Source organism: Antennarius striatus, chromosome 7 (assembly GCF_040054535.1).
Source record: "Antennarius striatus isolate MH-2024 chromosome 7, ASM4005453v1, whole genome shotgun sequence".
NCBI lineage: Eukaryota > Metazoa > Chordata > Actinopteri > Lophiiformes > Antennariidae > Antennarius > Antennarius striatus.
Genome location: NC_090782.1, coordinates 25,369,268 through 25,397,133, shown reverse-complemented (window position 1 = coordinate 25,397,133; position 27,866 = coordinate 25,369,268). Strand labels below are relative to the sequence as shown.

At 48.1% G+C, this 27,866-nt stretch overlaps 2 protein-coding genes across 3 annotated transcripts; one reads left to right on the top strand and one right to left on the bottom strand.

Moving 5' to 3' along the window:
* Positions 1–388: 388 nt before the first annotated feature.
* On the bottom strand, positions 389–3,457 carry LOC137598583 (leukocyte elastase inhibitor-like). Its single transcript, XM_068318895.1, has 7 exons — positions 3,151–3,457; positions 2,445–2,633; positions 1,789–1,920; positions 1,593–1,710; positions 1,358–1,500; positions 1,098–1,265; positions 389–910 (listed from the first exon to the last, which is right to left on the bottom strand). The coding sequence occupies exons 1-7, from the start codon at positions 3,301–3,303 to the stop codon at positions 503–505; spliced, it is 1,311 nt and encodes a 436-aa protein (XP_068174996.1). The 5' UTR covers positions 3,304–3,457; the 3' UTR covers positions 389–502.
* Positions 3,458–8,389: 4,932 nt separating this feature from the next.
* mylk4b (myosin light chain kinase family, member 4b) lies at positions 8,390–27,140 on the top strand. Of its 2 annotated transcripts, XM_068318894.1 has the most exons (14): positions 8,390–8,600; positions 13,406–13,652; positions 21,903–21,984; positions 22,103–22,394; positions 22,515–22,747; positions 22,862–22,967; positions 23,472–23,565; positions 24,028–24,137; positions 24,224–24,365; positions 24,466–24,536; positions 24,641–24,769; positions 24,851–25,082; positions 26,052–26,098; positions 26,178–27,140. In XM_068318894.1, exons 1-13 carry the CDS (start codon positions 8,545–8,547, stop codon positions 26,094–26,096), a joined length of 1,839 nt encoding a protein of 612 aa, XP_068174995.1. In that variant the 5' UTR covers positions 8,390–8,544; the 3' UTR covers positions 26,097–26,098; positions 26,178–27,140. The 2 variants fall into 2 exon arrangements, with proteins under 2 accessions (XP_068174995.1, XP_068174994.1); XM_068318893.1 differs by lacking the exons at positions 8,390–8,600; positions 13,406–13,652 and adding an exon at positions 20,038–21,179.
* The last annotated feature ends 726 nt before the right edge of the window (positions 27,141–27,866 follow it).

Sequence of the window (27,866 nt, the reverse complement as noted above, 5' to 3'; positions counted from 1 at the left end):
CGTTTGGATTGTGAATTTATAGTATTAATTTATAGTATTAAAATAGTATTATGTTTTAAAGTAATATAAAAAAAGAAAAGGGATGATTATTCACTGATCGCTATTTCTCTTACAACCTCAAACTTTTACATTAACACGTCACGTTGTGGACTTCCGGGTTGTCACCTGACGACCAGAGAATCTTTCTGCTCTGATTGAACAGCCGAGAAACACCTGAGAATTAACTGGAAGAAACTTCATAACGGGGAGATATAACGAACCCAAAACTATCATAATGTTCGTAATTTAAGACATTTCGTCTCTGATTCATTAATATTATCTCTTCTATTTATTTATTTTCTTCTGTATTATTTATAACACATTAATCCAACCCAAACAACTCACAATCATTCATTAATGATTTATTTCAGGGCAACAGCAAAAAGCATCACCAGTAAAGTCATTCACGACTTTGTACATGTTCTACTTTAATGACTGCCGCATCTTCCTCTGTGGGCTCTGTCTACTGAGGAGACGAGAACCTGCCGAGGAAGAGGATGGACTTGCTCTTATTGTGCCTGATGAAGAAGAGGAAGGGGTGGTCTGCTGTGAAGTGCTCCTCCCTCAACATACAGAATGATACGATGCCTGCTGTGGCTGCAGCCGCCTCGGTCCCCTCCTCATTCACCTCCACAAAGGCCTTGTGAGCCACCGTGGAGAGGAAGAGCCCCCCCTCGCCGTTCATGCCAGACAGATCGGCCTTAGAGACGTCGAACACGTCGGTCATGCCCAGTCTGGACAGAGGATCATTTAACTGGTAGTCTTCCTCCAGCTTGAATTTGGGCAGGTGCACCAGGACGTCTGACTGGGTGTCCATGTTGTCCCTCTTGGTCCACTCGTCCAGCCTCTCCTGCGTCAGCTCTTTCTCCAGCTGGAACCAAACACAAAACCCTGTTTGTTCCACAGCATCAAGTCCTACTGGAGCGCTACGGACATCATGAAAACTATCACAGTTACTTTTATTTATTGTTCTATATGTTCCCAAGAGCTTCAGACACTACCTCCTGCCCTGTCTACTAATCTGTTCATGAGAGAACTTTCCTCCTTGGGTTTCACACCTTTTTCAGAGGGTCGGCGCCTTGGTTGGACTCCTCTGGCAGCAGGATGAACATGCTGAGCTCCTCCTTCACGTAGGGCAGCTCCAGGACTTGCAGGCTGAACTCAGGGATGTAGTTGTAGGGCAGCTTCTTCATCTGGTACATCATCTTGACAGGTCTGCTCTCATTCTGATGGACAGGAAACGTTGGGCCATCAGATCAGAGACTCTGCTTTCAGAGTGGGACTACAGCGTGTGTCTACATCACCTGTCTTCAGTCACCTGATTGACTTTAAAAGGCATCTCTTTGGTGTTTGCCTCATCAAAACGGTTTTGCCAGTTTCCCTTGAAGTAGATGGCGTTCACCAGAGCCAGTCTGGTCATGGTGGTGACCGATCCTGGCTTCAGGAGGTCTTTAATCTTATCTTAAAGGAAATACACAGAACAGATTCCTGATTAGTGCTTTATGAGCTTCTATAACGATCATTCTGTGTCCAGTTCAAATGGACATCCTCACTTTCTGTCTGCTTCTCCACCCAGCTGTTGATTTCTCCTCGGCACGCCTCCGGAGCCCCGACAAAGTCAACCGTCTTCAGGTCGGCGCTGTAGTACTTCTGCGTGGCGTCCAGGAAGTTCTGCACACAGCAAATCACATCAGCTCAGTCGTACCAAGTCATCGATTCCATCCCATCGTCCGTGATGTGAACCCTCACCTGGAGGAATTTGGCAGAGTTTTCTCCGTAGAGACGGTTGGCTAGTTTCAGGATGTACGACGCAGACGGCGAGTTGATGACGGCATTCAGAGCCTTAAAGTCTGCGTGGACGCCTTCACCAAACGATAGGGCCTGTGTGAGGATAGATTCACATCTGTTGGTGGCAACACGGGTTAGAATACTGTTCCTAGACAGCTGGACATGTGGTGCTGCTTTCTCTGGTCCTGATTCTGTGTATGAGATTTATCTTTGTCAAAAACTGGACCAAAAGGTTCGTTTAAAGACCGTTTAATACATTAATACATTCTGCACAGGGAAAGTGGACATAACTCTCCACACCAACAGGTGGTGGTAGGTAGGTAGGTAATTCTACTCACCTACTTCTACACCAAAGATCTATTTTTCCATCTGACATGAACCATATTAAACACATTTAACGTTTGTTTGAGGCTAGAAATAGAAACTAAAGGGCTGTTCTGTCAGTGACACGACTTCTGTCTGTGGATCCTTGTTGTGTTCAGAGATCTAATCCAGGTGGACCAGCATCTACAGGTGTTCCATGAAGCCAGGTGCAGCTCTGGTCGGAGCTGCAGCCGGGATTGGTTCCTGTAGTTTGTTCTGCTGATGACGGACCTCTAGTGACGGACGGCGTTTACCTGAGCCATCTGGGTGGCCGTGTTCCCTTTGGCTCCCAGGTGAACCATAGCCATGGCTGAGCTGATGCTCAGAGGAGACACGAACACGTTCCCACTGGGATTCTCCTGACTCAGAGTCCGGAGAAGCTCCAGGGCGAAAGCTGTGTTTGAGCTGCTGATGGCGGCCATGATGGATGATGCACAGATGTCCTGCAAGAGAAGAGCTGCTTAGTGACAGCATCACGTCAGACGGGATGCAGCTGCATCGTGTGGAAGACCTGGAATCAAAGTGAAGACGCTCAGGTGGACAGGAGACTGACGTCACACCTTCACTACAACTAGAGATCAGACAGGAGGAGGCTGTCTGGAAAGGTAAGGATGGTAGAAAGAAAACCTGGCATTTTCTATCTAATCCCGTTTTAAATAAATCTAATAAAATAAGGTCAGCTGAATGTAAAAGTTACTAAAATAACTCTACGGAAGTGCTTCAACTTGGATTAATGTGAATTTGTGGGCGGAATTCGCAATGCATTAGAAAAGTATAATTTTCCCACAGTCTTTAAATGCAACACCTCTCAGCAAGCAGGATGAAGCTGCGTTCAAGACCCGGAAATAAACCCACACACGTCGCACTTGAAATCGAGCGTAAGTGGAAATAAATTGCGCACATTTGAAATGCGACACGACGTGTTGCGTGTGTTGTGCGTGAAAACCGCTCTGACATTACCTGATCAACGTCACGCAACGCCTGAAACCCGCACTGCCCGCACACGACCCCCGCCTGGAAGACAGAAAGGAAAATGACCAATCGAGCAGACAAAGTCCGGAAAAGTCCTAAAAGTCCGGGTTCGGTGGTGAAATCCAGGAGGTGTGGGTTCATTTGCAGGAACACGAACAGGGTGTGACCGCAGCGCGGGGGCGGGACGCGTGACTGTGCGATATATCACCCACTGGTGACGGTGGACGCTTTGTGATCAGCGTGAAAGGCATTCCTGTCGGCCTGTGATGATCGATCAGACATCCACCTGTTCTCACCTCACAGACACACGACCCACGCGTGACAGACACCCCCAACACCAGACCAGAACACCCCCCCAGATGTTCATCAGGTCTGTGGAGCCCAGAACCATCTGGATCAGAACCAGAAGGTCTGGGACCAGGGAGGTGGGACACCTGCAGAGATTCTTTTTACACCAGGACTCATTCTGTCAGACTGATGTTTGTGATTCTGCAGGTTCAACTCAATGACCTTCTGTTGGGCTCAGGCTGGGTTTGATGCTGGGTCACAGGTCACACCTGGAGACCTTTGGACTCTGGCGCTCCCTGTTACGTAACTGTGGTTCTATAGTGTCCTACTACAGCAGGCAACGCCTCGTTACACCTGACTTTAAGGCAGGGGGATCAAGGTCCACATCAGCATAACGGCTGTGTTCAAAGGGCCAGATGTAACTAATAAATGTAACTAAATGTAACTCAGTGTAATGTAACTACTCCTTAATGTAACTAATAAATGTAACTAAATGTAACTCAGTGTAATGTAACTAAATGTAACTACTCCTTAATGTAACTAATAAATGTAACTAAATGTAACTACTCCTTAATGTAACTAATAAATGTAACTAAATGTAACTCAGTGTAATGTAACTAAATGTAACTACTCCTTAATGTAACTAATAAATGTAACTAAATGTAACTCAGTGTAATGTAACTAAATGTAACTACTCCTTAATGTAACTAATAAATGTAACTAAATGTAACTCAGTGTAAAGTAACTAAATGTAACTACTCCTTAATGTAACTAATAAATGTAACTAAATGTAACTCAGTGTAATGTAACTAAATGTAACTACTCCTTAATGTAACTAATAAATGTAACTAAATGTAACTCAGTGTAATGTAACTAAATGTAACTACTCCTTAATGTAACTAATAAATGTAACTAAATGTAACTCAGTGTAATGTAACTAAATGTAACTACTCCTTAATGTAACTAATAAATGTAACTAAATGTAACTCAGTGTAATGTAACTAAATGTAACTACTCCTTAATGTAACTAATAAATGTAACTAAATGTAACTCAGTGTAATGTAACTAAATGTAACTACTCCTTAATGTTAAATAAATGAATTTCTGACTTATTCTAGTTCCAAACATTACAGTTAGACAGAAAAAACAAACAAAGCAAACTTGACCTATCTATTTTTAGACACGCTCTTGCGGGCCACATAAAATGATGTGGCGGGCCACATTTGGCCCCCAGGCCTTGAGTTTGACACATTTGCTTTAAGGGTTATGAACGCAGTTTATAACCTCTGGCCAACCAAAACACCCCTAAATCTAAATGTATTCAATATAAACCGCTCCGTCTTCATCCAACCCAAACGTGTCCTGGTACAAACCTGGAAATGTGACCAGAGATTTATTATTAATCGATAATCCCACCATTTGTTAATCTACATTGTTCATTCCAGCTCACACTAATGTTCAGGATTACTGTAAATATGATTTTTAACTTACTCAGTTATTTCAGTTAATCCGTCTCACACATGCAGAAACCTGTTGGGATGGACTCAGATTTAAGAAGCACTTAGATGCAATCAAATCAGGTGTAAAGTATTTGCTAGAGATTCTGACGACTCAGCGTTGCCAGACGAGCCAGACTCTCAGCGATCGATCGGATTTCCCCAGGCGAAGCACTTGAATGTCCCTCAAAGTGCTTGTTTGTAATTACATGCTCTTATTTGCAAAAAAACATGTGAGGCTGTTGCCATAGAAATTAAAGCTAATGTGTCACGGTCAGTGCCAATGGGGGGTGTGGGGAGGTACCCACTTCTGCTTCTGTGGGTCACAGGGATTGCCGGAGCCTATCCCTGCAGAATTACGGGCGAGAAGCAGTGGACACTCTGTGCAGGATGCCAGTGCACTGCAGAGCTAAAATCTGAATTTGTGTTCATTTTATCCACCAGCTGGACTTCCTGTTTCCCTGTCTCTTCATTTCCCGCTCCCCTACAACCACATTGGGGGTATGGACCTTTGGGTCCAGACAAACAAGGGTGCCCTCGGTACCGTTTGTGGTCGGGAGGCACGCCGAGCTCAGCAGGCGACCATGACCTTACCCGGGATCATCCAGGAATGGGCCTCCCCGACCAGGTGAGATTAACGGAGTGTCGAGTGTCCCGGCCCCCAGAGGTTGCATCTTTGCTCCGCAGCTCTTGTACAGTCAGCGACCGAAAGATTAGCACTTGTGTGATGCCAGGGCTTCCTGAGAATAAAAAGAACGTGACGCGATACGTCTTTAGAACTTAGCCGCTACCATTCCAGAAGTCGGAGCAGCTCAGAATACCTCGCAGTAAAGTTGGTGCTGGCCAAGCCTGAACGCTAGCCGCGGCGTCAGCTTCGTGACTTCCTGTCGGGGGAAACTGTGTCACGTCTTTGTCTCGTGCGACCACTGCAGACGGCTCAATCTGACCTTCATCCTAAAAAGCGTTGATGTAACGTTTTAAGTTCTTCATATGTTCATCATTTTCGTTACAACTTGACATTTTACCGAAGCAGCACGACGTAGCGTTTGGCTGAAGCTAACAGATGTTGGGCGGTTGGTTTGTGAAAGGCCAGGTTGAAGGTGGGCTGTGGGCGGAGTGACGGGCAGAGATGGGGGTGGGGCTTGTTTGACCCTGTTATCATATACTCACCTTTTAAAGGATTCCATCACGAGGAGGTATTTACAGATCTGCGTCTGCGAGACTCTGTCAGCTTCTATCTTATCTCACTCTGTTCATGGAAACGGAAGCTTCAAGTGTTCCTGTAGGCTTGTTGACGCTTTTATTTACAACTAAATATGTAGTATTGATAGGAAGCCTTTGGACACACAGAACTACGTGTTATCACCACTCCTGGGTAAACATCACCATTGACCGCTGATAACCCAATTGAGTGTGAGCTAAACATAGAAAGTGAAATACAAACATTTGTCCCAGCGAGACTGTCTAGCTCTGATGTAAAGCGCCGTTAAGACTCTACAGTAACAGACATGAGCAGAGCCAGTTAGCACAGAGATAGGGGGTGGGGCAGAGATTTGGTGTCAGGACCCCCCATCTGAAGGCTGGGCTCGTTAATGGGAAGGTCAACAACCCATGACTTTAATGAGACAAAACTGGGAAAGGTGCAACCTGTGCTTCATTCCAAATCTGAGATATTGTTGTCGAGGCTAACTGCTAATCCGCTGAGCAGAGCCGCTATTCTCCAGTATTCTTGGGGTACCAGGACTTCTGATTTGGCACCAATTCTAGTGAGGCAAAAGATCAAGAAAGAGATCCCTGCAAACGTCACAAGTCCTCGTCCTAGAGGGGTACGTTTTAGCCACTTAAATCCATGATGTCATTTCTTGGTCTCTTCCCTGCTCTCATGACCAAATCTCTTTTTTCACTATCGACGAGACTCTGAACCAGTCTTCAAGGCTAAACATCTCACAAGTATTATCGAAGTGTTTGACATCCATGAAGTAAAGCCTGTTGCTAAAGGTTCAGAGGTTTTGATATACAGAGATCTCTTGTTACTTGCGGTTAATGCGTTCCAGGACCACAGCCAAAAAACAAAATTCTGCGATATAGCGACAAACTATTTCATTAATTACAGTAATTTAAACAATGTAGCCGCAAGATGGCACAAGCCAGTGTCTTATTGTGCCAGTCCCAAGCCCGGATAAATACAGAGGGTTGTGTCAGGAAGGGCATCCAACGTAAAACTTTTGCCAAATCAAACATGCGAATCAAATCTATGATTTCCATACCGGATTGGTAATTTAAACGTTTATGAACCCTCCCCATACTGATATTAAATCACCTTATATCTGCATTACCTTTTCTCATTTCCGTGTTTCGGGAAACGGGAAAAGGAACGTAGCACACACACGGACGTTGTCAGCCAATAGTATGCGATGTAGTGAAACAATGCGTCTTGAAGTGCAAATAAGCGAGGGATTACTGTAGACTGAAGCAATATGTCTAAGTATTCTTCTTTTGCTTGTTCTTCAGATGAGTTGCCACCACAGATTTTTCCATGTATGATGTTGATCTGGTAGAGGTTTTATACCAGATGTCCTTTCTGACTCAACCTTCCCAGTTTATCCAGGCACTGGACTGGCACCAAGACCGGACTGGCTCATGAACTCCTGGTGGCTTGCGGTGAAGCAACTCCAGCTTACCTGATAATGAGCCTCAATTCTACGACTTTTTACCATCTCAAATTTAATTCTTACATTTTTCCTGCTGGCGGCTTATTATTTCTGTCCACTTTAACTCTTTTTGTCACCAAAATAGCTTCAAACACATGCTATGCTAGTTCTGGTTTCTACGTGTGCACCAGACAGAGTTAGCAACTAGCCGCTGAACTTGGAGTGTTTATCTGATAATGAGCCAAACGTTTCCCCCAAGAGTTGGTGAAGACTTTGATCTAAAAGTAGAACGAATATGGGACGTGTTTGCTCGTGTTGTCCTGAGACCATCGGACATGTAAATAAGCGACTGTTTGTTGGGCGTTTTGCTGTGTCAGCCAAAACGCAACGGCATTCCGCTGCCGTGTTTACAGGGTGTTTCCGTTGCCTTCAAGTGGCACAGATAATCTGTCGTGAAGAAAAAGTAACTGATAACGAGGGTATTCTTTAAATATGACTCTATCTTTGTCCCTTTGGCCCCCTTCCTCCCCCACACTGTCCCAGCATGTCCCCCCTCTCAGTCTATTATCCCTCCTCCAGCAGAGACACATGGCGCTCCGGCATACCCCTCGTTCCATTATAACAAGCCACATTCCCTGGAATGCTTCCTACGCTCTTGTGGTCCCAGGGTCCCAGAGTAGACCCCCCCTCCTCTCCCTCTCCTCCCTCACCCCCCTCCCCTCAGTTTAGCACTTATCCCCTGGGCGTCTGCGGCTCCACATCCAGAGACTCACCAGCCGCCAGAGCGTCTCATTGAGCCGTCCCTCTGCCAGTCACCAACCGGTTCTTCCTTGCCGCTCAGGCCGTTTGTGGAGGAGGAGGAGAACCTCCAGAGACCGGACTAGAGAACATAAACCAGCAGAAGACGGAATCCTGGAGAGACAGTCCACCTCACACTCCTTAGAGACATGGGAGGCAAGGAGAAGAAAGTTTTGGTGATTGCAAACGTCCCCACCTACCAAGGGTGAGTCCTCTGGGGTTCGTCTTTGGCCCTGCTGCTGACAGAAGTCTCTGTTTTGTGAATATCTTATGGGGCTATTTGTGCTATTTGTTTGAAATGCAAAACAGTCTTAAACTTGCATAACAGCCGTGGTTTGAATTCTAGCACCTCTTTTCCCGTGGTGTCAGTAACGCTCAGCCAAAGGTGCAGCTTGTCAAGTTACACCTCTCTGATTTATCTCACGCACAATCATTTGAAACGCAATCACTCCTCATTGAATTGAAATGCTTTCTAGACAAAAGCAACACAACTAACGTTTTCTTCTGCTTTCACAAGCCGGAATCTTGTTATGAATGTCTCAGAATTGTCTTTTGTTATGTAGGTTTGTTCAACAGTACCTAAATTAAAAACCTAGACTACCTAGAGTTGTGTTGGGAAGACTGGGCTGCCGGGTTGATCCTGATTAATCATCATTTTGGTGCAAAGCACAGAAAACTTGATCATCTGGAGTAAAATAAGGCAGTCGTGGGTCTACAGTTACTCTTGTGCAGAGGTTAGTTTCTGTCCGACTGTTGGATCGGAGCTGATATATGTGTACATCCTGTGTGGACCCTGATGCACCGGATGGGCATCAGTCTCCCGGCTTGTTATCATCAGAGGACATCTTGGTCCAGCGATCCGAATCGGACACCCTGAGTTCAGCGGTGATGATACGCTGATCAGGTCTCGGCTTTAAAGCTGCAGAGTTGGCAGGATGGAAAAGTCCAGTTTAGCTTCTTCATATTATCGTGTCGGCCAGTCAACACGTCTAATTTGATGCCTATTAATTCTAAAAGCGGTTTCTGTTACTCGGCTGTCCTCTCTAATGAAGCGGCATGGGTTGGAAAATATGTCCAGAATGTTTTTTGGACCTTTTTTCCCCCTGATGATGGAGGTTGGATCCAGTCGCTTCGTGTTTTACCACAGGGAATTTGCAGATCCGCACTTAGACGTGTATTGTGTGTATTTAATGACGTTTGTCTCTGATACTTTGAGTTTCGTCTTTCCTTTGGATGAGTTGAAGACAAATTTGGTTTGGATGATCGTGTCCTAAGAGGGACATCCTTCACATTCCTGTGGTTTACAGGGTGAAGATCATCCAAACTGAGGGCCCCCCTCCCACACAGGTCTGGGACTCAACCCTCTGTCCTACTTTTAAAGGCCTCTTTTCCACCTGGTTGCTCCTTCCTGGTAACAAACAAACACTAGATGGGTTTTCCTTGTATCATACATGACAACGCCGATGCACATGCATCCAACACGTAGCCGACTCCCTGGCTCCTCCGGCCACTTCTTGTTATCTGACAGTCACTCCAACCGGCGGCGGAGACACGAAGCAGAGGCTGAGATGATCTCCTGGGTTCACCAGGAATCATTGTGCAATATTCCAACAAGCTTGTTATTCCACACCCGGTCAGACGAGACGAGGACGACAAGACCTACTGCTGTGTCGGATAAAAATAAAGAATATACGCTCCATATATGGTCGTGCACGCCTTGTTGGAATGGAAAAGTTTATTTATTGGTAATTATCAATGCAAACATCACAAATGAGTATATAGCAAATTACCCTCTGCAAAAAGTGAAGTTCCTATTTTCAGGGTTGACTCAGATTTTTAGCTAAAAGAACCAACCAACACAAACAGAAGCCATCTGGGCGGTCTTACGGTTAGCATGGAGTCCATCCCACAGTATTAACCATGCATTTTGTAGACTTGATGCTAACGTGCTAAATGCACAACAAAGTGAAACAGAAGAACTTAGAAAACAGTTTTTGTGCTGCAAGTTCTCCTTTGGTTCTACGTCTGTTAGAAAGTCTGGCTCTCATTGACGTTTGATGGGAAACTGGAAAATGAGACGGACAGGGATTTGGTGACATTCTTCTGAAGTTGATCTACGCTCCAACGCTCTCCTGTGGTCATGTCCCCTGGGTCGTGACACGAAAATGAAGTTTGTGGACACAGTTGACCAAAATGAGTTTCCGTTGGTGGCTGGTTTGGGTTTGTGATTGAGACGCTTCCTGGACGCCTCCTGTCGGAGGTCATCCAGGCCCGTCCAAGGTGGAGGAAACCCCGAGGTGGAACCAGAACCTGCTGGAGAGATTATCTATCTGATCTGGTCTGGGAATGCCTCAGGACCCCCTGGAGGAGCTGGAAAATGTACGTTTGGATTACCCTTCTTCATCTGCTGCCTCTGCCACCTGACCCGGACAGGCAGGAGGAAATAGATGGACGAACATTCGACACCATCGGGCACAAGGCGTGTCAAGACCATATTTTATATCATTTACCTGGCTAGACAGCCATAAAAATGGAAGTTTGCATCCAAATTTTCCAGATTTTCAATTTCCAAACCTAATCATTTTTATTTGCACTTGTGTAACACCATCAAAATCTTTGTCGGAACTTCATGAAGCTTTTAACGAGTTACCGTGACAAAGAGACAAGGTAGGTCACAAAGAGATCCCTCCTGGGCCCCATTAGTTCCAGTGGGTCAGTCTAATTCACTTTTATTACACTCTAGTGCCATTTTGAGTCCTTTACAAGGCATAAAATAGATTTACGGAGGGGCGTTGTCCTGTCACCTGCTGCTACCGTCCTTCATGTTGTCTCTGTTTTTAACACTCCATTGTTCCCAGCTTGTACTTTGCACAATTAGCCTCTTAGAATAAACCCATGGATGTGTTTGGACTTTTTCTGGGACTTGATCACAGTCCCAGAAATAATTCTACATACAAAATCATCCCGATAGTGTCCCCTCCTACAAGCATTTATGTTCGTATTCTTTGATCCAAGCTGTAGTAGTGCATTCTGGGATGTCAAAGGTTCTTGGGAAGGTTTGGACAGAATCATAATTCCAAACAGAAATAGGAGGACTTGAATTTCACCTGTGAAGTTCCTCAAGGGTGTGGTCTCGACCCTTACTAATCTGTGTTTGAACGCATCTACAAATCTAATATGTTGATGATAAACACATTTATTTGTTATTTTAGAGTTTGGATCGTGGACCAGGTAACTCTTGTTTTTTAGCCTTTTTTTGCCTCATTGCAGTTGATTTCTGACGCCTTAACATCCTGATATCTTTACGTGTTATTGATGACACCCGGGCTGCTGAGCAGCTGTTGCTCCTGGCCTCCAGCGAGGTTTGAGTCACTGTTGGAGGGGTCATATTCCTCTAATCTTACAATCTGTAGTCATTCAGTCATTGTTATTTTTATTGTGCTTATGATCTTATTCTAACTGTCGCGTGAACTTCCTGTCGGCTCTATGCTACATAAAGGGAGTCTAATGTTTCTTTCTCTTCTTATCGTTATCATTTGGCTCTTATCGCTGAGCTCTTGAGGCACATTTAGCATTTTAAGGGAGGTATGAAGGATGTAAGTCTGCCCTCTTTATTTTGCCCCGCTCTTTAATCATCCAAACAGACAGTCCTCGGGGGTCTTTATGATTCGTTGCTACTTTAAGCGGTATGAGATACATTCAATTCCTCTTCTCAGTTACATGGAAGGATTACGATGGAGGGGACGGATAGGAACCCCTCGCTGTTTTATAGAGAGGATTACCCAGAGCCGCCAAGCAAAACAAACATACGCGAACTACAGAAATGCTTGGACCCCTGATGGCTAGCACGCAAGTCCAGATACAACACGGCTGCATTCCAAACACAACACTCTTATGTAAGGGTGGTTAGAGCGACAACTGCGATGAGTCAAAGCGACCACAATGGAAAGCGATCTATTCAGCTTTAATTCCTGTCTGCCTGGCGACAGCAGCTCCCGGCTCCTAATGGTTTTTCACCCATGCAGGATTTCCATGGATTTGACCCCTGCCCCCCGTAACAGCATGCACTGAAAATAAAGCAGGTGACCCTCCAGGTGTGAGCCGGCCCCTGGACGCATCAGAACCCGAACACGATGCATGGCGTGAGGGCGGGGCTGAGCACCAATCAGCTGTTGTGTCTCGTCCCTTTGAAAATGAATTAAAATGTGAATTACTGATTAAGTTTATGAATTCATATTTTTCATTTTGCTTTTAAATATTTTAGATTAAAACTGGTAAACCTGCATCGAGACAAAGTCAGGGTGTTTCTGCAGCTCTTAACTTCAAATTAGGACAGATTAGGAATGTAATTAGTGCTCCTCCAATCCCAGGATTTGCAGTTAATCTTCCCTATGATATGATAAAAATATCCTGTCATCAAAGCCATACTCACATCGTCGTCTCCATTTTTAAAAAACTTGTAATCGCCAGCATGAACAAAGCATCTGAGTGAATAAAGCATCTTCAGTTCACTCCCTCCTCCCTCGAGGAAATAGAAGCGAAACCAGCAAGAACATTTGAAGTTGTGCCAACAGACCATAAATCACCGGGTGTCACCGAGGCTGTGGGGTAAACAGTGACAGGTGCATCACTTTAGCCCCGGGGGGGAAACCCTACCCTGAGAAAGCCCCTGATGCCCCTGCCCCCGGTCCGAGGTGGCCTGGTCCTGCCCCAGGTCACTAAAGAAATAACGTCCTGGTGGCTGAGATAGTTTTGTACAAAATGCAACGCAAATAAAAAGCTCAGAAATGTAGAGGAAAAAATGTTGGAAATATTTTTTAAAAGTTGAGAAGAAGGTGAAATTAAAGTCAAATATTAGAAAGATTTAGAAAATTCTCACGCCTGACGAGCCGGAATCGGACAATGTTTGTTAGTCTTCAGTCATAAAAGATTAAAATGAACATTCTCAGCAGCGGATTTGAATTTTATTTATTTTTACTTGAATTAAAAAAGAACTTGTTGTGGTTTCAGGTCAGGGAAGGAGATTCTGGGTAACGAGACGGGCAGAAAGAATGGAAAGCCCCCCCCGTCTGCCATGCCGCCACCCATACCCATGTCCCCCATCGTGGAGAAAATGGAGGGCCTGAAGGCCATCCGTAACCGTAGCAACAGCCTCCGTCTGGGCCGACTGGCGTTCTACCGTCACCTGGAGAAGGTGGAGACGATGCGCAGCTTCTGGGAGCTCAAACAGGTGGAGATGAAGCAACAGGAAGGACAGGTAATCCTCCTCATCCTCACCCCGAACCAGACGGGTCAGATTACAGATTACCAGAGAATAATCTGAAAAGCTTCCTGGACACCAGAGATAACGTGTCTTTGGAAAAATCAGTTCCATAAAAAACAACAGTATGGTTTCCTGATCAGCTGATTAGAAATCCATTCATTACTGGTCAATTAGCTGCGCCGCTCGGCATTCTGGGTCCACCACAAAGCCCGTATTCATTAGAGAGAGATTACGCTGTAACAATGCTGAATTCCAGCCAATCAGCTGCCAGGGCAGGAGGGGCCCAAAAATAACCCACAATTCCAGTTCCTGCACCTGTTGGCAGCATCACGTGACCAGACAGGTGGGGTGATGCTCAGTGGGTCCACTAGAGGGCGCTGCAGGCCCGGTGGAGGGTTGAAAACACACACTCAGAGGAAATTAATGTACAGTATAGGGCCTGGTTGAAGTACACCCGGAGGCCACAGGGGGGCAGTGCTGAGCTGTGAATTCAATCATTATTTGTTAGGAGCGTCTTTATCGATGTTTTGAAAAATATGTCTGGTATCCTGATGCAAAACAAACACATGAATAAATGTAATAAGTGAGAAGAAGCCCTAAAAATCAACATGAAAATAAAATAAAAACTTATAATAAATAATATGTAAATATATATCATTTTATAAAAATAAAAAAGAGGTCTCATAATATTTGATAAGAAACACAGATTTAAAGAAGGATGTATTGATAAGGCTTAGCAACACATCCTTCAAATTTGTGTTTCTTATTAGCGGCTAAGCTAAAACAGAGGAGACAAGGAAAGCAAAGGCGGGAGACCACGCCCACAACGAGGAGACCACGCCCTCATTGAGGGAGACCACGCCCACAACCGAAGACAGGGAATGGAGGCGGAAAATGTTTTTCTGGCTCGTTGTTGAAAGGACATGTTCTTGTTACATCGGGGGGGTAATTTAACACCCCCATCCCAGCTGCAGCTTAGTCACCTTCCTCTTCATCGCCGTCCCGCCCCCTGTCCCGCCCCTTAGCTCCGCCCATCGCTCGTCTGTCACCAGCTTCATTAACACGGTCGCTCGTCTCTGCAGAGGTTCTCCTCTCAGGTTCCTGCTGTGGGATATTTTACGTCCCTGGGGGCCCGGCTATGCAACACCTTTGACCCTTGACCCCCCTCAAGCTGTTGCTGCATGTTAAATCAGGCCCCCGCTCTAAAAAGAGGTGATAATGGTTTTAGCCGTTCGATCTGGCGAGGACACGTCTCCAGAGGAGCTGCTGAAGAACGACCTGGGATGAGACGGAAAACGTCTCAGTTCATCTGAAACAGAATTAATAAAACTCTGATTTTTATCTTTAAGCACAAACAAGAGGAAAACTTGATTTCCTGACAGTCGGAACGCAGAAATGTTCCAACCTGTCCTCCGAAAGCCAATCAGATTTCAGAGTAAACAGCTAAAGCATCAGACCTCTGATTGGCTGAGCTTTGTCACGTGACTCCATGGGGGGGCTAGAACCTGGATGGGTGTCATGATCCTGATCAACCACATTTCACACGTGGTTCTCCTCGGATCCGGATCAGGACCTCTGGGTGATCAGTGTGAACCCGGACTGAACCGGTTTTATCTGCCTTAGAATTTAATCGTCTCTGATCCAGATGGAACTCTGACGTGAAGGAGGGATGCCTGTGACGTCATCGGTGACGTTACAGCATAAAACCTGGTAGTTGGGTCGAGCCTCCTCTGATCCAGACGGACCGGTCCGGTTCCGGTTCCGGTTCCGGTCTGAGGGAGAAAAGCGGCGCTAGGCGCGCGCGTGCAGGTGTGACACGTGACTATTGTGTCGGTTCGCGAGGCGCGCGGACGCGCGGCGCGGAGGTATTCCAGAACACGCCTGAAGTGCTGCGTCCGAGGTTAACGGATACCGGGGGGGTCTCACCGACATACCGGCGGCAGGAATCCGGTAATGACACCCGGGACCACCTGTCACCTTCTCGTCTGGGAGACAGCGCGCGCTCCTTTTAGGTCCTGGGGAGGGACGTGAATGGCTGGCTGGGTGGGCAGGTGACCCCCCCCCACACCTCGGCTGGTCCGGGTCCGCGCAGGAGCGGCTTGAGTCCTCGGTGCGCAGCGCCAGACGCACGACCACCGTTCTCCACGGCTGGGGGGGGGGGCATCATGGAGAACCTCCTGAGGGATCAGGGCCTCTGGGTGGTGGGGAGCGTCTGCCTGGTGGCCACCCTCCTCTGGAGGCGGTGGTGGAACTTATTCTCCGTGAAGAAGCGAGGGAGGACCGCCTCGACCGGACGCGCGCAGGTAAACCCCCCAGGAGTAAACGCGTCTGTTTGTTGTAATCAGTCACGTGTTTTTATAGTTGATTTAGTCAGAAATTGTACCGGAAAGATGCGCGATCAGCTTTTCATGATTCTGTTTGTTGATGACGTCATTGATGGATGAGGTGTTGTGTTTGAACTGACCAATCAGGTCAGAGTACACATTTCAGTAGTTCGTGACGTATGCGGTCAGCAAACGCATCATCCAGCGCGCGTCACGGGCGGTGACGTCACAAGTCCTCCGGTGGGAACCGGTTCACGATGTTTGTGCAGAACCGAACCCACGTGACCTCCCGCCGCTCGTTTCTGGAGAAACGAGGAGGAGTCTAGGAGTCGATAAGTTCCATTCTTCAGGTTCCAGTTTTTGGGGGATTTGACCAAAACATCCTGCAGAACTAGAACCAGGATTAGTCCGTCTGCAGCCGCTGACCCCCGTCAGGGTGAGAGGCGGGGTACACCCTGGATGTGTCGCCAGCACACCCACCAATCCACAGAACTATAACCATCACTGGGTCCCCAGGACCCGAACCCGGACCTGGTCCCTGTGTGTTGTACACACACATGAGAGGTCAGGGGTTCAGCGTGACGGACCCCCCCCCCCCCGTGACGGGTCGCTGTTGGAACTGTTTGAACCCATGTTTGTCCCTCCTGGGCCCCCGTCCTGAAGCAGGACTCTGGAGGAATGTGCTGTTTTCACCTGGCCCCCCAGGGGTGTCCACTTTCAGCCATGAGCAAAAGTCCTTACAGTGTGGCGTGTTGCCGAACACACACACACACACACACACACACACACACACACACACACACACACACACACACACACACACACACACACACACACACACACACTTGGTGGGGGTGTAACAGGCGTGTTGAGTGTGTGCCGCTACTGTTATCACACTGATTTCACGGTGGGGGTGTTAAAGCTGGTGGGGGGTGGCTTCCTCAGGTTTGTGCCAAAAAGGCGACATGTGACCCCCCCTGAGACTGAGCCCCGCCATTAGTCCTTTGCAGCTAATGAACTAGCATCTAGACAGTGTCACCTGGAGGCTGGGGGGCGCGTTCTGTTTAGTTCAAAGCTGCTGTAGAAGGGGGGGTACACGAGGCCTGATGAAGGTAGGGTCCAGGCAGGCAGGGGGCGGGGCTTAGTGGTTGTTAAAGCCAGCATGAGGTTGCGGCGTTGACCTCTGGGGTGTTGGTGACGCGTCACATGACTCGTCCAGTAGGGCTGGCCTGAACGGGGTGTGTGGGGCGGGTTAGTGGGTCGGGGTTCAGGGTAACCAGAGACCTGCTGGTGACCCGATCCTGTTCCCCCAAAGCGAGGCAACGGTCCTCTACTGCCCTCTAGTGGTGAACTCTGACCTCTGCACTCTACAGGCCGGAACAGTGACGTCCTGAAAGAAGCAAATAAAATAATAATTTAAATTTTTACAGTTCTGAGCTTGAACCAGCTGATGTTAAATTCTCCGAGTCTCAGTTAAAGGAGGATATTTATGGACAGTTTGGTTTTTATTGTCACGTTAGATCAGAAATGTACTATTTCATTATTTCCAGGTCACGGATAAAAAAAATAGTTTGTGGATTTTCAGACTTTTCTTAGTTTTTTGTTCTTTTGAGCATGGAGTCGAATCTGTTGTGAAGTGAACTCTGCATTGTGCGCTAATGGCCAGAAGACGGCGCCAAATAGCGCCAGCGTAGCACTAACACACACCTGTTGCGTTATTCTTGTCATCATCTCAGTAAAACCAGATTGAAACAAGATTCAAACCAGATTCAAACCAGATTCAAACCAGATTCATGAAGCCTGGTTTACAGCCTTCACATTATTTATCTGTTACTGCTGAACTGCTTCTATCAGCTGCATGTTAAGAATGTGTGTGTGTGTGTGTGTGTGTGTGTGTGTGTGTGTGTGTGTGTGTGTGTGTGTTTGTGTGTGTATGTGTGTTTTGGGGTGCTGAGATTGACAGTCATTCCACAAGGTCAGAGGTCGTCGTCTACCCTCAATCCCATTGGCCCAGCCGCTCCCAGTTGTCTTCATGTTACGTAACGCAGACAGCGACACGCTTCCCTCCCGGTGAAGTTGTGTGTGTGTTTAAGACAGTGTGTGTGTGTGTGTATGTGTGTGTGTGTGTGTGTGTTTGAGCGTGTGTGTTGGTACACGCCTTGCAGACGTCACGCCGCGCCTCCGGCCCATGAAAGGCGTGTTCCTGGTGTTCCACGTTATCGCCGACCGGAGCCGTGGATCCCGCCTGTCAGCAGCCGCCGGCGCCACCGACAGGTCGGGCAGATAGCGGCGTGGCAGGCAGATAACGAGTGGCCCTCTTTCCACTGCCGGGGCCCCGCCAGAGGCCCCAGGAAACAAACCCGCGGATCTGAAACGCCGTAGAAACATCAACCGAAGGTTCTGCAACAGCGACAGGCAGAACCCAACGATCCAGAGACGGAACGAGTCGTAAATAGTCTGGACACGCCCCCTCCGCCCACCCCCCCACTGGATCAGAGATGCACTGATAAAAACACTCGCGCATGTTTCCACAGTGTGTCACGATTAGCCTGAATGCTAACCATACGCCGCGGCGTGTTTGGCTTCACGGGCGACGCCTCTGAACGTCTGAGGGTTTAGGTCCGACCCATGAGTCACTGCCCCCCCCCCCCACCCGTAGCAGGGGCGGGGCCTGAGATCAGCTGTCAGCGGGACAAGAACGTCTGATCCACCAGAACCGCTGCTTGTTGGACATCAAAACGCTGCGTTCGTGGTGCGTGGGACGTTGCAGCGCCGTTGTTCTGGATAACTGGAGGGGGAATGGGGGGCAGTGGGGGGGTCACCTTCTGTCTTCCTGCTGAGTAACTCTATCCGCTCCTCTATACCACCACATAAACTTTACTGGGGGGTTTGCCAAGATTGTCCAGCAGGGTACAGTTAAACCTCCTGCTGGCCTCGTGCACCCACGACCCCCCCCATCCCTGGAGCATCTTCTGGGTGTTGGATTGGTTCTTTATGCACCTTTGGTTTTGGCCCCCCAAACACCTCCCCCCTGGCCCAGTTGGAAGTTTTATTCCCATTTAAGATCATTTTTCTTGGGGGTGTCCCTTCATATCCCTGGATAGCGCTAGCATGTAGCGCTAGCGTGTAGTGCTAGCATGTAGCGCTAGTCATGCTTTATGTCCGGCTCGCGTCTCAGAAACTTGTCGTGTTTGTGTCTCACATCAGGTCCTGGTGTGAGACCCGACAGCTGATGGGCTGTCTGGACTGGGAACACTGGGGGGGGCAGATAGGTCAGGTTTTTCCGGTGTTGACAGATGCATGCCAGGATGTAGGCACCGACGATTTGTCGCCCTGCCCCCCCTCCCTCCGGAGACGTGGAAAACTTTGAGGCCAGTGTGAGCGGTCACACGTGTCTGAACCAGCACCGGTGGTTTGGGTTCAAGCCCCGCCTCCTGTTCCAGGCTTCGGTCTCGCTGCTCAGGTAGCCTCACCTGCTTCCTGTTTCCTGTTTCCTGTTTCCCACCCCAGGACGAACGGACAGGACGACCGGGTGACTCTCAACTCCAATGAAACGAACATTTTTGTTTAGTTTCACACGTGTCAGACTCAAGGCCCGGGGGCCAAACGTGGCCCACCGGATCATTTTATGTGGCCCGCAAGAGCATAAAAGGTCAGAGTGTCTAAAAATAAACTACATTTCCCACAATGCAGTAATTAAATGTATTGTAACTGACAAACACGTTGTGAACAAAGTTAATGTCCTCACTTGTGTTTGATGTTACAACAGAACAAGCAAACATAATTTTTCAAGTTACAAACTGAAATGTTTGTAACTTGAATAAGTCATAAATAAGTTATTTAACTTTAAGGAGTAGTTACATTTGTTACATTACATTGAGTTACATTTAGTTACATTTATTAGTTACATTAAGGAGTAGTTACATTTAGTTACATTACACTGAGTTACATTTAGTTACATTTATTAGTTACATTAAGGAGTAGTTACATTTAGTTACATTACACTGAGTTACATTTAGTTACATTTATTAGTTACATCTGGCCCTTTGAGGACAGCCGTGATGCTGATGTGGCTCTTGGTAAAAATGAGTTTGACCCCCCTGGTTTAGCGGTTCTTCCTGTTCCCTTCAGGATCTTGGGTCGACAGTCAGAATCGGCGACATTTCATTATGACCCCCACCTGAGGAGCTGCAAAACTACCCACAATGCCTCTGTCTTCAACAGAAGTCCAAGCAATCAGTAAAGTTTGATGTCTCCTTGAGAATAGGGTGAAGCGCCCCCCCGACCCCCCAGATAGAGCCAGAACAGCCCGTCCCCGTTCCGCTAGCGATGCCCTGCTGTTCTTTTTATAGGCCTTTATTTGTTTGTCTTTCTCTTTGTGGGGGGGTCGGGTTTCAGGCCCGGATTCCTGGGATTCTGACACCTGACTGGAGAGCTCATGAAGGGTCTCAAATGTCACATAGCGACCCCCCCTCAGCATCCCACATCAATCCCCAGCTGCACACCCGAGCCCTGGGCTCTTATCGCTGGCCGCTCGGCCCCTGACGTCCTGGGGTGGGGCGGGGGGGCTTTAATGTCGAGGACAGTGGGCTATTCTTGAAGTCATTTGTGCATGGTGCTGCCTGAGGGACGGACCCCCGTTCTCCTCGTCTGCCTCGTTTTCCTGGAGGGGCTCACAAACGTCATGAGTTCGAGTCTCGTCAACTCTCTGGCCAAAGTCTACGACCCCAACCCCCTCCACGGCCAGAAACCCGGGGGGAGGAAGCTGTCTTTCACCGGATCGGACAAGCCCCAGGCCTGCCCGCCGTCGCCGTGCCCCCCCCACGAGGCGGCGCTGCGCTGCGTGGAGACGCGCATGGACTCCCTGAGCTCCCAGATGGAGCGGCTGCTCCACACGCAGCACGCCGTCCTGACCCGGCTGGACGGGCTGGCCTACGACGTGCGCGGCCTGGGGAGGGACCTGGCGTCGCTGTGCGAGGACGGCCACGGGGGGAGGCGCGGCTCGCTGTGCAGGGAGGTGCGAGGGGCCGTGCAGAGGGCCAGCGAGAGGATGGACAGTCAGGGGCGGCGGCTGGACGGCGTGGAGAAGCTGCTGGAGGGAAGCCAGCAGGTGCTCAGCTTCATCGGGGAGGCGGTGAAGAGCTCCAGGCTGGTGGAGCTGCTGTTCCGGTCCCCGGAGGGGGGGTCCAGGAGGAAGGTGAGGAGCTGCTTCCTGTCGCCACGGCGCTGGTGGTGGTATCTCTACTAATGGTGATGTGACGTTAGCGGCGGCTAGCGAGAGGTCTGACAGCTGCTGTTGGTGTGACATCATGAAGCAGGGGAACAGTTTCCATCTTCTTCAAAAATAGAAAAACTTGAAAAAAAATACTTTAAGCGTGTCATTGAGCTCGTTTTTGCAGATGAGTTCTTCACATTAGCGGCAGCTAAAAGAGTTAGCGCCAATGAGTTTGGAAGTTTGTCCGTCGCATCCGACCAGTTTTTATTGATTTGCTGTAGCTCCTCAGATAGCTAACATTGTTAGCTTAGCATCCAGTTGGAAGGTTTCAGCCAATGGAAGGTCGTGATGCTTCTGTCTGGTAACTTTGGGGACCTGCTTACTGGGAACGCGTGTCCCCATCTTCTCCAGGGACGTTATCTGTGACGTCCCCCAGCGTGTTCTTCTGTAAGTGCTTTTACGGAGCAATCAGAGACCTGGAGGGAGTTTTGGGTTGTGTTGGGGGGCGGGGGGAAGGTTGTATCAGCAGTAAGCTGGTCTGTCCAGCGATTGATGGAACGTCCATCCTGTCATCCTGGTGTGTTACGGTTCATGAAGGAACGTAGAACCTTCTCTGGACCGCTGGGCGTCCCACCGGGTGATCGGGTGCTGTGGTCGGATGGATCGGTTGTTTGATGCTGGATCTTGTTTCTTCTCTTCATCCAGACTAAGGATGAGCGGGATCGAGCCAAGCTGAGCCTGAAGGGCCTGAAGGCCCAGAAGAAGAGGAGACCTCAGGACCTGCCAGGTAGGTCAGACCCAAGAGTTTAGACTGACCTGATCTTCTTGTCTCAGTGTCAACACGTGGGTTTGAGCCCGCTGATGATTATGATGATGATGATGATGCTCATCCTGCCCTGTTCCAGACGTGTCTCCTCTGAAGGAACCGGGTCAGGTGGAGAAGCTCAACCGGCAGAACGCAGAACATTCTCCTGGAAAAGCCGAGGTGGAGCTGATCCCGGATGGACCTCAGGCCTCGGCCCCATCAGAGGAGAAGAAGGAGGAGGAGGAGGAGGAAGAGGAGGAGGAAGATGTCTACAAGGAGGAGGACGAAGCAGAAGGTGGAGACCAGGAGGATGATGGGAAGAGGAAACGTGGTGACGAAGAAGCGGCGGCAAAATTGGAAGCTCTGAAAACCTCCCCTTCACCACAGGAAAGGTTTGTGTAGCCTGTAGCGCCCCCCCTCAGGAGGAAGAGGAGGAGGAGGCCCAGCTAAATCAGATCAGATCAGATCAGATCAATCAAACCGATCTTGCGTCTGATTGGTTCACCCTGCAGCTCTGAGGACGTCGGCGACTCGGCCGCCTGCAGCAAACGTCGCGTCGCGGAGGAAGAGCCGCTGAAGGACGACCTGAAGAAGAGCAGGGTGGACCAGCAAGGAGGAGGGGGGGGCGCTGACGCGGCACCGGGGGGGGAGGGCGAGCCGGAAGCCCCCAAATCGGACGACGGCAAGGTGGAGGGGGAGGAGGAGTCGAAGGAGAGCGAGTCTGGAGCCAAGGAGTTCATCATTGGTGAGACACGCCCGCCCCCCACCTCACCTGAGGAGGTCCTCTCAGCAGACCCCGCCCACTTCTCTGATTGGTCGTCATACAAAGCTCCTTATCGTTGTCTTCTTCCTGTTTCAGACTCCAGCCCCCCACCGCTGGCACCCTTCGACCACCGCATCGTGACCCCCAAGCCCCACCAGATCTCCACCTACTACACCATCAACAGGGACGAGGTCCTGGGGGGGTGAGTGGGACCCTCTCCTGTCAGTAAACCCTCAGTAACGAGGACCTCATGCCCCCCAGGGGACGTCTAAGAGTTTTATCCAAGCCCCTTTTATTGCCCCCTGAAGGGCAGTTGTCTCCGAGTCTTTGGGGGGGGGGGTAAACAGCGGGCCTCTCTGATGTAATAGACAAGTGCTAAATCCTGCCTGTCCAGCTGGAGATTACCTCCCAGCATGCATTGCATTCCTCAGATCTCTCACACGATACGGCTGCAATTACTGCCCGACTGAAGGGTTTTATTATGGGGCAATTAATCATCCATTAACCCCTAAAGGGTTTTATTATCAGGCAATTAGTCAGCCATTAACCCCAGATGTATTTACAGTCCGTCTGTTAATAACTTGTTGTTGTTGGGTCTAAATCAGTCAGTCACAAATCGTTATTAATCAATAAATCAATCATATTTATGTCCTTTGAACTGTAGAATAAATATTATATTTGACTCGCTTCTCTCTCCGTCCACCAGGGGGCGCTTTGGACAGGTGCACAAGTGCAAGGAGAACTCCTCCGGGCTGACGCTCGCCGCCAAAATCATCAAAGCCAGGAGCCAGAAGGAGAAGGTGAGGTGATGATGATGATGATGGTGACGATGATGATGGTGATGATGATGATGATGGTGATGATGGTGATGATGATGGTGGTGGTGATGATGGTGATGATGATGATGGTAGTGATGATGGTGATGATGATGATAGTGATGGTGATGATGATAGTGATGATGGTGATGATGATGGTGATGATGGTGATGATGGTGATGATGATGGTGATGATGATGATAGTGATGGTGATGATGATAGTGATGATGGTGATGATGATGGTGATGGTGATGATGATGGTGATGGTGATGATGGTGATGATGGTGATGATGATGGTGATGATGGTGATGGTGATGATGGTGATGATGATAGTGATGATGATGATGAAGATGATGATGATGGTGGTTGTAAACAACGTGGCGTGGAGGGTTTAGAACCCCACCTGATCACCTGGTGTTTCTGCCCCCCGCCCCCCTCACCCCCCAGGAGGTGGTGAGGAACGAGATCCAGGTGATGAACCAGCTGAACCACGCCAACCTCATCCAGCTGTACGCCGCCTTCGAGTCGCGTCATGACATCATCCTGGTCATGGAATAGTGAGTGCTTCACTCCTCGCTCTCTCTCTCCTGGGTGAATGATCCCACAATCCTTTGCTGCCGCTAAGCGTGATGTGTCGCTGCAGCGTGGAGGGCGGCGAGCTGTTCGACCGCATCATCGACGAGAACTACAACCTGACGGAGCTGGACACGGTGCTGTTCATACGGCAGATCTGTGAGGGGCTGCAGTACATGCACAAGATGTACATCCTGCACCTGGACCTGAAGGTGGCGCTCTGTTTTCTGATTCCTTTGAGCACCTTGAACGCATCATTTCCACCCCCTGCTAAACTGAATGGAACCCTTCCTGTGATGCGTTTCCTTCCAGCCGGAGAACATCCTGTGTGTGAGCAGAGCCACCAACAAGATCAAGATCATCGACTTCGGCCTGGCCAGGAGGTGAACACACACACACACACACACACACACACACACACACACACACACACACATCCCCCCCTCCCTCCAGGACTCACCCTCGCCCGGCGGGCGTCTGCCTTCAGGTACAAACCCAGAGAGAAGCTGAGGGTCAACTTCGGGACGCCGGAGTTTTTAGCTCCTGAGGTCATCAACTACGAGTTTGTTTCATTCCCCACCGACATGTGGAGCCTGGGCGTCATCACATACATGTTGTAAGTATGATGCAGACGTGTTGAGACGTGTTGAGCGCTCACCCCCCTGACATGTATCCGCCCCCCCCCTCCCGGGTCCAGGCTCAGCGGGCTGTCTCCGTTCCTGGGGGACGACGACAACGAGACGCTGAACAACATCCTGGCCTGCCAGTGGAACTTTGAGGAAGACGAGTTCACGGACGTGACGGACGAGGCCAAAGACTTCATCACGCGTCTGCTGGTGAAGAGCAAGAGCTGGAGGATGAGCGCCACCGAGTCCCTGAGACACCCCTGGCTGTCCGACCCCGGGCTGCACTACCGGCTCAGCCACAAGGTGGTGCTCAAAAGCTTTCAAACGGCGCTATGAAAAAAGAGCTGTCATTAATAAAAAACAGACAATAATAACAGACACTATTTAAATTTATAATTATAATTAATTAATTTAAAATTCTTATTGGTTCTATAAATAAATTTATAGTTTAGATTTACAGTTTATTTTCTTAAAATTAGTACTTTATTCTCATGTGAGATTTAAAGTGTTTTTTTAATCTGAATTTTTTTCTCACGTATTGTTGACTTACCTCTCAGAAAGTTTATGCATTTTGTTTCTCATAAATTTAGTACTAAAATGTCAAGGAATATTAGTACAATAATATATTATGAAATGGTGTTAATAATATTGATGTGCAATTATTAATATTAATATACGGTATATGCCATTATTAATATATTAATAACATATTAATATATTATTAATGTATTAATAATTGCACATCAATATTAATTAGTATTAATTATACGTCAATATTAAGTTTTTATTTTCATCTGACATGTTTCAGTTTCAGAATATTTGAATTTTTGATCAATATTTAATTTCTTCTCCATTACATTTATGGTTTTAATTACAGAAATTCTGAGTTTATCTCATGACTTGAAGAATTTTATCTCAGTGTGAAATTTTTTAAATCGGAATTTTGCTGTTTTAATCTCAGAATTTTTTGTATTATTATTTTTGTATTATAATCTTGATTTATATCTCAGAATATTTGCTTTTTTTTTCTCAAAAAATTATCTCTTTAATTTCACGGATTAGTTTAAGTCTTTTCTTGAGAAATTAGAACTCTAATCTCAGATTTACCTCGTGTATTTAGAATTTAGAAAATGTGAAGAATTTTATGTTAATTTTCCACCTGAGCCTGTTCCTCCGTCCGTGACTTTTCTTTGATCGGATGTGTCGTATGTTGTCGTCTGTCGTTATTGATATATGATTGATCAGGAACTAACTCCATTGATCCTCCCACAGAAAACCAGGTGCCACTCCGCCCACGCTCCGTCACCAGAGAGCTAAAGGTGAGACACACACACACACACACACTCCTCATCACCAGCCTTCCTCCAGCCTGAGCCTGACCCCCCCCCCTCTCTCTAGAAACCCCGTGTGGCCCCCGGCCTGCAGGCCCGGAGCCCAACCCTGGACCAACGCTGCCGCCCCCGTGCGGCTGCTGGATGACGACTCTCCGCTTCGCCCCCCGGTGTTAGCTTTAGTCCCACGGCTCGTAGTCCTGACCCCACCAGCGTGGGGAAGACTGTCTGATGCCGCGTCCGCGGCGCCGTCCACAGGACGTCCCCCTGAACCCGCCAGGGGCCCCCGCGAGGGGCCCCCAGCTGCTTCCCGTCGGGGAAGCCGGATGCAGGAGGTAGAACCCTGGAATCGTCCTCCGGCTCCAGAACGGCGACGCCTCGCGGTGCGTCTGGTTTGCTGCATGTTCTGCACCGTTTGGCCCAATTGTACAAGGTTAGCAGATAATTTAAATAAATTATAGAATGACTGTAAGATCTATAAATAGATTTTGTGAATACGGATGTTTCTTTCTTTCTTTTTTTCATTTACAAGTCTTATGAATAAACTCTTCTTTCTTGGGTTGAAGTCACGCCGCGTGAATCCGTTTGATTCCCCCCCGCCGCTCCTGCCACGCGCTCACGCTAGCAGCTAGCTTAGCTTAGCTCCCGCGGTTCGGAGTAGCCGTCTCACCTTCCATGAAGGCGTCGCGAACAACAGAACACTACCTATGACTCGTGTTTGGTTCCAATGTTCACGTGTTTCCTGGTTCAACCAGACTGGACTTGAATCGAAGCTTTTAGGGGAGGATGTTTGGGCGTCGTCAGCGGCGACCAAATGGCTCGGTTAATCCGGGAGGCCGTGTTCTAATCCGGGAGGCCTGGTTCTAATCCAGCCCTCGGTCGTTGGCTGCTTCAGTCGGATGTGGAAAGAAAGCTTTGTGATTTTGAACAAATGTTTATTTGAATTTATGATATTTTTTTTCAAGTTTTCTTGTGTAACGATGAGACGTAAATAAATGTAGAAGATAAATAAATGAATAAATTAAGCCCAGCTGCTGTTTGTCTGCTTTTGAATTGATAGCCTTGTCCTCTTCGACCCTCCATTTGTTTCTATTCTCCATGGATAATTTACTCATTTTATAATTAGTCAATAAATTTATTGATGATTTCTATCAAAAAAAATTTTTCTCAAGTTGTTTCTCACAAAAATCAGTCGCACATTTTCCAACCTGCTTCTAAACCGCTTTTAACATCATCCCAGAAATATTCCAGAAATGTAATCAGATTACTCTGCCCCCACGTGACCTCTGACGCTGCTGCTTTTTCAGATTAAAAACACAAGGTCGCCCTCTGGTGGTGGAATGATGCGAAACGCATTCAGGTGACCGGTAAGCGTCACATGTCAAACGTTTTAGATCTGTTCCCACGCGACATTGGCGTCACAAACATGACGTCATCAAGCTGACGCAGATGAAGAAAACAGTTTCACTGATCCAGAACAGATTAAGGAGCAGAACCCTGATGTGGAACGTTTGACAGCTTTAAAGGAACAGTTTGAAAGAATAAAATCAGATTCTTATTGATGAAAAGATTCTTTGTCCACCAAACACATGGTGGGTGGACATCCGGGGGGGGGGGGTATCCACGTGGAGAACAAAGGATCGACAACCATGAGGACCTTTTATCCGGATCCCAAGCACACAAACACGCACAGCGGGGGGATGGGGTGGGGGGATCCACACCGGAGGAGACGCGCCACTGGATCCCTTTTGATCAG